This window comes from Poecilia latipinna, unplaced genomic scaffold (genome assembly GCF_001443285.1).
Source record: "Poecilia latipinna isolate Pla-1442-1.1 unplaced genomic scaffold, P_latipinna-1.0 Scaffold2542, whole genome shotgun sequence".
NCBI classification, from domain to species: Eukaryota; Metazoa; Chordata; class Actinopteri; order Cyprinodontiformes; family Poeciliidae; genus Poecilia; species Poecilia latipinna.
The window spans coordinates 15,059-24,353 of NW_015115158.1; the positions used below are offsets into that span (position 1 = coordinate 15,059).

The following is a 9,295-nucleotide window of genomic DNA, read 5'->3' on the forward strand; positions in this document are numbered from 1 at the left end:
AAATATGTAAAAAAAAAACAAAGAAAAAAGAGAGAGAACAATCAGAGAACAATCCACTCAACTGATGCCAGGAAATATGATACCAATTACAGTTAAAATATTTGCTTATATTCACCAGCCAGGAATAGGTACAATGAACTTTTTTGCTTTTAAGGTTTTCCATATATCTGCTGGTTTTAGGCAAACAACTTCAGGAAGTATGAAGTATGTCAGGTAAGGTTGGACAAAGATCCAGTGTTTCCTTGTTAACACCCGACTTATTAACACATGAGCAAATCACCTCAGAAACAATTCATCAAATGTAAAATCAGCTTCTTCCCTCTCAGTCCCTGGAGCTCATTCCATTTTAAATGCAGAGGGACGATCAGAACAGGGAGTCGCATGACAGAGAACGCTCTGACCTTGGATGATATAGAGAAACTAAACAAATAGGATTGGTTAAAGATCTGCTTTTATGTCTGCCCCAACTTTGTTAGATGGTTCACAAAGTCTAAGTGCTGTCCAAATGACTTTGTGACAATGGTACTGTCACAAATTAAGATGATTTCTTTTTAAGATTTTCAAAAAACTATGTTAAGAGCCCTACAAATGTGGAGTGATTCTACAAATATATATCTATCTACCTATGCAAAACAGGTTTTCCAGTAAAATAAAGCACAGAAGCATCTCATGATATGCAAATCAAATCAGTGTAATGAACATGTGTTACACAGGGCTCATAGTTCAGTGACTTTCCCTTACACTGATGTTGATCTTCATCACAGTGAGAACTTTCAAATGATTTTAATGACTTCAACCAATTCTGTCATCACATCTTCCTGTCTGCTGCCCAGCATTAACACCAGGCTTACTGACTCCCTCCTCATTTCTGATTGGGTGGCAGCATCCAGTTCGCTCATAAGAAAGTAGAACATGTTGAGAGATTGTATCAGTCCAGCGCAACCATTTAACCCTTGCGCTTGTGAGGATTGAGTCAAATGATACAAGTGATGCGGGTGTGGGGTCGGTTGGACCCCATTTGTAAACACAAGGGTTAAACATAATGACTACTCTGAAGGTTTTCTATCTGTTATTGGCAACAGTTGGTATGTAATGTTATTTTGTTCATGGATTTTTAGCATATTTAATATGTTTGCAGCTGTAATAAATAACCACTTTTGATTTTCTTTTCGATTTTCTCTTTAGCTCCTTCGGCAGCATTGGCACCGTCGTCCCCTTTGGATTCTAAATCCGTTCACGTTGGCCAGAACGTGACCTTGAAATGTTTCTACCAACGCAATAATGGACTGATATTTTACTGGTACAAAAAAACCGTGGGGAGAAAAGCCCAGCTCATAGCTGAGTTCTACAAACACAAGCAAAACTGCTCTCTTCCCAGAGACCCGATCACCAGAGATCCACGGTTCAAACTGGAATGCAGCAGCAGCGAATTCCACCTGAAAATACTAGATGCGCAAATGTCAGACTCGGCTACTTACTACTGTGTCAGCCTGTTTTCTCACGCGTTTGAATTCTTGGAGGGCATTACTGTCCATGTGGAAGGATTGGGCTTGAAAACCGAAGGCGTCGTAAACCTGTCAAAATCGGAGAACTTCCAGCTGTTTGGCTCTGCAACGATAGGCTGCACGTTACGAAATGGGACAAACGATGGAGAGCACGCTTTATACTGGTTCAAAGGCTCTGAAGACTCTTTCCTGAAATTGATTTTCACCCACAAAAGCAGCGACAATATGAGTGACAAGAAAGCAAATACAAAAGCTCACAGTTGTGTGTATGACCTGCCTCTGAATGGCTTGGATGCGTCTCAAGCTGTGGACTACTACTGCGCCGTCGCCTCATGCCGACAGATTCTGCTCGGAAACACAACTAACCTGGACTCAATATGTGAGTACTGATATCACAGTTTATGAATTAAACTTGTGAAATCCTTTCAAATTGTCCTTTCAAAAGAAAAGACAAGTAAGAACTCTGTCTGTATCGTCTCCCTCTATGCAGATGACTCAGTTACCATATTTCTGAGTGCAGCCTGTGCGTTCACCTCTGCCCTCAGTCTTTTACTGGCTTTATCAGTGTGCAAGATCATTACGAAAACAAAATCCATATCTTCAGGTAACACAATTTTCAAATGTTATTAATTTTACTTAAAGATTTTTTTTATTAATAATAATTGGCTTTGTCATCAAACAAGCATTTCCTTTGTCACAAGCAGAGCCCCAACCAAAGCGCCCGCCGGCTCACGTGAAGGTGAATTAACCTTTAACATTTAAACTTCATCCAGTCACAGTTTTCCTGCATGTTGCAATGACTATAAACACTTCATTTTTTTGTTTTTGTTTTGTTTTTTTACAGAACAGAGAAAAGAGCTATCGCACTGCTGTAGCCGTGGCAACCAACAGATCAATGAGACAGAAGGACGGAGTCTGGAGTGAATGTGTCTACTACAGATATTAGAAGGTAGACATTTTTGTATGTGTGTCTCTGAAGATGTAGTACTGAGTTTGTAGTTAGAGTTATGAGGTTTTCATTTTGTAATACCTTTAATATTATTATCATCGGTTACAGAATGAACTCCTGCCTCTTGAAAACCTTAGATGTACAGAAACCTTTAATTCAGAGCTGAAAATATTTTTGGTGTACTGATCTAACAATCCCACTTAAGAACATTTGTTTTTTTATGTCTTTGATATCTGTATTTTAACAGTATTCTTTTAATGCAATGCCTTTAAGCTTATCATTTTTTTCATGTATTATTACTCTGGATATCCTGAAAAGCATTTTGAATTGATTTCCGTTTGAATGATGCTATATAAATAAACTTGCCTTTCCTCCATGAGTTTTTGTAGCAATATTTGTTTTTGCCAGTCGTTTTTATTGATCCCATTTGACAAAGGGATGTGAAAACCTAATGTAGAAGCGCAATGAGGAGAAGGCTGGTATCAGTGTGAGAAGGGAAAGGTTTGTTTCTTTACTGGATAATTATCACAATAAATCCATCCAACTATAGCATAAGCTACAAATTATGACTGATAATTATTTTTCTCAGAGAGAATATCTCTTCCCAGTGCTTTCAGTGCATGGAAATAGAGTCTTTGTGCTTTCTTCTGCACTGTTTGTAGAATGAGTCAGCAATCCTTTATGTATAACCCTGAAAAGGTCTATACATAGAGTTACTGGCTTCTTTTTTGTTATTAATGCTTAATTATTAAAGTATCAGCAGTATTATGCAACAAAATGATTGATTTGAATTATTAATTGAGAGTAAATAACATAGAATATATGACAAAGCTAACATTGATTAGAAGCACTTAAAGTCTCTGTTTCCAGATTAAACAAAAATCCAAACTGTGTTGCTTTCACCTAATCTGCCAAATACATCAGTAAAATGGAGGCGGAGCACCAAGAGTCGAAGGCGTTTTCTCTACGCTTGGAGATAAGCGTCTGTTTTGACTTTCACAGGGATCAGATGAGGAGATAATCTATTCAGGACACCTACTGTCCTAGATGTCTCTGCCTGTAGCATCAGTCCTGAGCTGTCCTCCATTTTTATGCTACCTGTGTAAATGCGCAGCGTAGGATTGATTCGTTAATGCTTTGAAAAGTAATAGTTTTGACCTCATCTCAAATAAGTAATGCATTTCTGGCAGGGATTCATTTTTAGGAGCATTTATTTTTCACAACCCTTGCAAGGTAAGATCTGTGGACGTGATGCTAGCAAAGCTAGCTGTACAGAGATATGTTGCATCGGCGATGAAAAAAAGTTGTCACTCATGTGCTTAATTATTGTGTGGAGGTGTTGACTGAGGTGTAGCAAATATGGAACAACGCTGTGAGCAAAATCTGCATTGATATGACATTCAGCAACGATCCGATTCTTCTGGACGGATCTTTACTGATTAAATTTATTTCAGCTCTAAGTATTTAATATCTAGGTGCTTTATGGGAGTGTGGATCTTTCAGATCAATTTGAGAAGCAGTTTTGATAGGTAAAACTTAATGTTTTTGTGTCACGTAGTGCAGGGTCTTGACTTGGTCTTGACTACAACTCTGCTACTTGGCTCATCGGTTCCATGTCCTCCCTCACCCACCTTCTTTCCATCCCCTTTCTGTTGGATTTCTTTCAAAATAAAAGCCACTAGTGGCAAAAAAAGTGAAGTTCATGCTATGTTAGGAAAGGAGACGAAATGTTTCCATCCCTGAAATTATGATGCATAGAATCACATATCTAAGTCTAAACTAATTTACAGAGAGTAAACATAATAAAACATGCTTTATCTGTGGCATTGTTCATTAAAATGACACATTTCTAATGTATTAAAATTAAATACGATCAGTTCACTTAATGATATTGTATTAGGAATTAGATAATGCATTCAGCATGTACTTTTACTTTTAATACTTAAGTATTTTTAAAAGCCAGTACTTTTTTACTTTTACTTAAGTACAAATGTTAATGTGGTAGTTTTACTTGAGTACATTTTTGTCTGTGTATTTGTACTTTTACTTAAGTAAATTTTTTTGAGTACTTTCTCCACCACTGGATGAAACCAAAATCAAAGTTTTGATAAACTAAGAAACTGAAAAAAAAGAAATCCCCAAGTACAATTAGAATTTAAAGAAATAGTACTTTATATTTATTGTGACTGTTATATAATTAACTGAACACAATGATGAAGTGTTAAATAATTGAAGTTTTGATTATAAAAATTTCTACTCTATGTCATTTCTCTTGCTTGCTTGTTTCACACTAAAACCCATAAACATCACATTTTGCTGCCCTAACTACTGGAAGACAAAACAAGGCCAGAACTCCCACGACAGTCTGACTCATTCAGCTGCTTTAAATAACCACTTTTTTTTCTTACTATGTTGCTTCCTCAGGAATCAGCAAATCATGCTTTTCTGTGCTAAATTTTATGAACCAATCAGAGCTGATAGAAGTGGCAGAATGTAGAACAGCCTGGTGTTGGTAAGTCTACGCATGGTAATTTTCTGCCATTTCAGTTGGGCTTGACTGCTGCAAATAAGTGGAAGTACAGAAGCAGATGCGAAGATGGTTTTCTTTGCAACCGTGCTCCTGCTCTGTTATTTGTGTGAGTACAAACAAAAAAATGTAGATTGAAGGAAATCTTTTTTCTCCTTCTGTGTGCACAAACGTGATGATTTCCTGTGTGTTTTGTTGCAGGTGAAGCAGAGTCCAGTGACGTCTCTCAGCCCGTTTCTGTACAAACGCTGAAGATCGGAGAATCAGTGACCATCGAATGCTTCATAAAGAGTATAATTAATGACAGAGTGTGGTACAAACTTACAGCAGACAGAAGACTGCAGGTGGTTGCAACGTATTCTTCTCGCTACAATTGGAGTGCAGTTAGTGTTGATGAACTGAAACATCGCTACTCAGTAAACTCCATTGGGAACAATAATCACCTGACCATATCAGCAGCGTCTTGGGATGACGCTGGAACGTACTTCTGTGGAGTTTTGCGGCTATCTGACATTCAGTTTGGGTCAGGAACCTTGTTGATGCTAAAAGGTATTCAGTTTATTCTCATATCGATTTAGTTTTAGTTGGCTCTTCTGATTACAGTAGATCTGATTTCTTCTCCAAGGTGTGAAGCTGAACCACTCTGATGTCCAGCCGCCAGTCAGGTCAGAAGACGCCGTGCCTTTCAGCTGTACTTTCCACGCCGCTCAGTGCACAGCAGAGGACACTGGGGTCATGTGGCTGAAAACCTCTCAGCGTTCCGCTCCAGAAGTTATTCACGTGTCTGGGAAAACAGACGACTCCTGTAGGAGGACCGAGCGCGGAGAAATGACCTGCGAGCACAAGCTCTTCATCAGAGACGTCGACTCCGACGGAGGTGGAACCTACTACTGCGCCGCCACCGTGTGTGGACAGACACAGTTTGGAAATGTGACCATGATTTTTAACAGTAAGAGAGTCACTAAATGGTTTCTATCTAGCAGTGCACTTCAAATCGGTTCAATAATAAAAACAAGATTATAGAAATTCGGCTCAACCTATGAAATGTACAGATTTATTGCACACAAAGCCTTTATATACATTGAAATTTATGATCCTGGCTTACAGATCAAAAAATCAAAAATTTGTTTTTATTCATATAACATTTTTGATAAAACAAAAACAAAAGAAACATAAAGTATATTATGTCCATATCATGACCTACATGACTCATATGGAAGATTGCTGACTTAACAGTTTTCCAACAGAAAGTGACTGACAGAAGGGTAAGTAGGGTAAGTCACAGTTAATCATTGTAAATTAGCTGCCTGTTCACACATGTCTATATCAAAACATATTAATTGAAATTTAAATAAGATGAAAAGTCTGGTGAAGAAAAAAAAAGTTCACAAGCAACATAGAAGCAAAACACATTGAAGAAATGTAGAGAGAAGTTTTAACTAAGCGTAGGATACCAAAAGAATTAGTCTCAGTTACTGTAATTAATCAGAATGACAACATAATTCACTAAAAATGTGTGAGAGGATTTAAAATTTACACTATTTCAACACATTTTCCCTGACTGAAATATATTACCTTTTTGATGACGTTCTGATTTATTTAAATGCACATTTATTCTCTATGTGTCCTTCTGTTTGAAGGTGGACTGAATCCAACTGTTGTTGTTCTGGTGACGTCAAACATCATTTTTGGAATCACGATTCTCCTCCTTTCCTGGATGCTTTGTAAATCCCGGAGGAAAGCGTCTGCTGGTATGTAAAACTACGCACAAAAATCAGATAATTGTTACTTTTGCATTGAGTTGATCAGAGGTTTTACTTTTAATCATTCTCCAGGGCCCCCGAAAAGATCTTTTGTTGATCAGGTGAGTTCATCTTTTCATATTATGCCACAGCAAATATGTAAATTCAAACGATTATTTCATACAGCCTCCTCTTACAGACTGCAGAATCCGTCATCTATTCGAGTTTGTCTTCGCCCCACCGAAGCTTCGATTGCCAATCGTCCACGGTGACGTACAGCACTGTGGACAGTGTGGTTTATTCTGACACTAGAAGCTGAAGAACAGAACCATCTTGGTTGTCGAATATATGTCTTTAAGGAATGTATAATAATGTTAATAGTAAGACACAACTGACTAAGATAGCAACAGAAAAATCGAGAATATCACAGGGATGGTAATAATGAAATATCGAAGAACTGAACGGAAGATTGATTTGTATAGCAATCTCTATGGAAACTCTGTTATGGCCTGCCGACCTGTCCAGTGTGACACCCTGGATGCCCTCTTGCTCCCTTAGCCCAATGGGATAAGGGTGTAAGAAAATAGATGGATGGATGGACAAATGGATGCATGGATCTCTATGGAAACTAAAGCCCATACTTCAGAACCTGCTTGAACATGTGTTGCTGTTGATTTTTTGTATTATGTTTGTGTTCTAACACTGTGATTTATTTGTGAAAGTGCTATAAAGTTTTACCATTGTTGTCTTAAATCATCAGACAAGGACAGTGTGAAAAGTGGCCATGGAGATGTAAAAGGGCAACAGGATAATGCAAGGCAATGTAAGGCTGTGGAGGAGAAGACATGGATGGGAAGGAACAGAAAGGCATAGAAGATGGGAAGGAGAAGAAGGAGAGCTGAGAATGAACCACAGATAAAGAAGCAGTGTGGAGGATTGGGTTTGCAATACATCTTAAGCTAATAACGTGGTCCAGACTTTGACTTTTGATGTCTGACAACAGTCTGAAAAAATATTTATTTCCCTTCATGATGTATAAGGACTGGATAGTTTGAAGGCTATTTGTTCTCCAATATTTGCTTTATTTATTATAAGTTGCTTGATCAATAAACACTTGTTGATAGATTTTTATTTAACCGTTTCATTAAATATATACACACAGTAGATTTGATTGTTATTTTTTTAACACTGTTTTAATTCCACAAGTAAAATTCTTTTGTTTTAAATGTATGGTTTCACATTATAATTCTATGCAATCAACAAGCTGCTAAACTCTGACATTTTGCAAAAAGTATTGCATGCCATTTCAGTTTGGTCTCCCCAAACCAAGCTCCCAGGCTGAGGTAGAAACACAGCAAACCCCTGGTTTGGAAACAAAGTAAATGAAAAAATGGTGATAAGTGAAAAACATATTTCTAAGCTTCCTAAAGATTTACTTTTAAAGGATTCTGTTTGTGAAGTTGAAAGTTACTCAGAAGAAACTTTATCGAGAAGATACGTTTTTCTGAATGAAATAAACAAAAAGTAGAATAATCTGTTGTGAGTAAACTTGATATTTATTCAGAAACAGTAAAATACAACTATTGCGTTTTATTACAAAGAAAAAAATTATTATAGTTTGTATGCATCAAATATATAATAATATAAAGCCATAGAGTCATTACAAGTGTGAGTGGGTAATATTACATTAAAGTGCTAAATATAACATAGAAACATAAAGGAAAAAAAGTGCATGATTTGTTTTACACAACTCATATTTCTTGTAACATTAGGTATTAAAATCATCCAGACATATCCCATGATAAATGAATAGGACAAATAAATGAATATGTTTAAACTAAATAAAAATTTTGGAAAGTCTTTCTTCAGTCAATAATCGAGGCATGAAAAAGTCCTTGACCGAAGGGAACTTAGGGATTGCTCCATATTTTGACCTGTGGTAACAATGCGATGCAAAGCCAGGATTTTTGACGATAGACGTGGCACTAGTGCGAGCAGCAATATTCAGCAGTGCATCGTCTCTGTGGCGCAATCGGTTAGCGCGTTCGGCTGTTAACCGAAAGGTTGGTGGTTCGAGCCCACCCAGGGACGTACGTCTTCATTCTAGAAAAAACACTGGATGTTCTGAGTTTGAGGAGCACTGGTTCTTGGACGATATCCAAAATTCTTGGACGCCGCTTTTGGAAAGTCTTGCTTCAGTCAATAATCGAGGCATGAAAAAGTCCTTGACCGAAGGGAACTTATGGATTGCTCCATATTTTGACCTGTGGTAACAATGCGATGCAAAGCCAGGATTTTATACGAGAGACGTGGCATTTGTTCTCCTAGCGATATTCAGCAGTACATAGTCTCTGTGGCGGAATTGGTTAGCGCGTTCGGCTGTTAACCGAAAGGTTGGTGGTTCGAGCCCACCCAGGGACGTACGTCTTCATTCTAGAAAAAACACTGCATGTTCTGAGTTTGAGGAGCACTGGTTCTTGGACGATATCCAAAATTCTTGGACGCCGCTTTTGGAAAGTCTTGCTTCAGTCAATAATCGAGGCATGAAAAAGTCCTTGACCGAAGGGAACTT

General features: G+C 37.7%; 2 protein-coding genes and 2 non-coding genes across 4 annotated transcripts; all 4 read left to right on the forward strand.

Annotated features, from left to right (window-relative positions):
- Window positions 1–25: 25 nt before the first annotated feature.
- On the forward strand, window positions 26–2,766 carry LOC106938245 (uncharacterized). The gene is made up of 8 exons (XM_015020160.1): window positions 26–213; window positions 714–763; window positions 884–1,085; window positions 1,186–1,884; window positions 1,996–2,109; window positions 2,210–2,244; window positions 2,350–2,454; window positions 2,557–2,766. Exons 3-7 carry the CDS (start codon window positions 1,043–1,045, stop codon window positions 2,449–2,451), a joined length of 993 nt encoding a protein of 330 aa, XP_014875646.1. The 5' UTR covers window positions 26–213; window positions 714–763; window positions 884–1,042; the 3' UTR covers window positions 2,452–2,454; window positions 2,557–2,766.
- A 2,216-nt stretch (window positions 2,767–4,982) lies between these two features.
- Window positions 4,983–7,846, forward strand: LOC106938243 (uncharacterized). Its single transcript, XM_015020157.1, has 6 exons — window positions 4,983–5,090; window positions 5,183–5,530; window positions 5,607–5,930; window positions 6,622–6,732; window positions 6,817–6,845; window positions 6,923–7,846. Exons 1-6 carry the CDS (start codon window positions 5,051–5,053, stop codon window positions 7,040–7,042), a joined length of 972 nt encoding a protein of 323 aa, XP_014875643.1. The 5' UTR covers window positions 4,983–5,050; the 3' UTR covers window positions 7,043–7,846.
- An 894-nt stretch (window positions 7,847–8,740) lies between these two features.
- On the forward strand, window positions 8,741–8,814 carry trnan-guu (transfer RNA asparagine (anticodon GUU)). The gene has a single exon. It is a non-coding gene; the product is annotated as a tRNA-Asn (tRNA).
- A 256-nt stretch (window positions 8,815–9,070) lies between these two features.
- Window positions 9,071–9,144, forward strand: trnan-guu (transfer RNA asparagine (anticodon GUU)). Its single transcript has one exon. It is a non-coding gene; the product is annotated as a tRNA-Asn (tRNA).
- The last annotated feature ends 151 nt before the right edge of the window (window positions 9,145–9,295 follow it).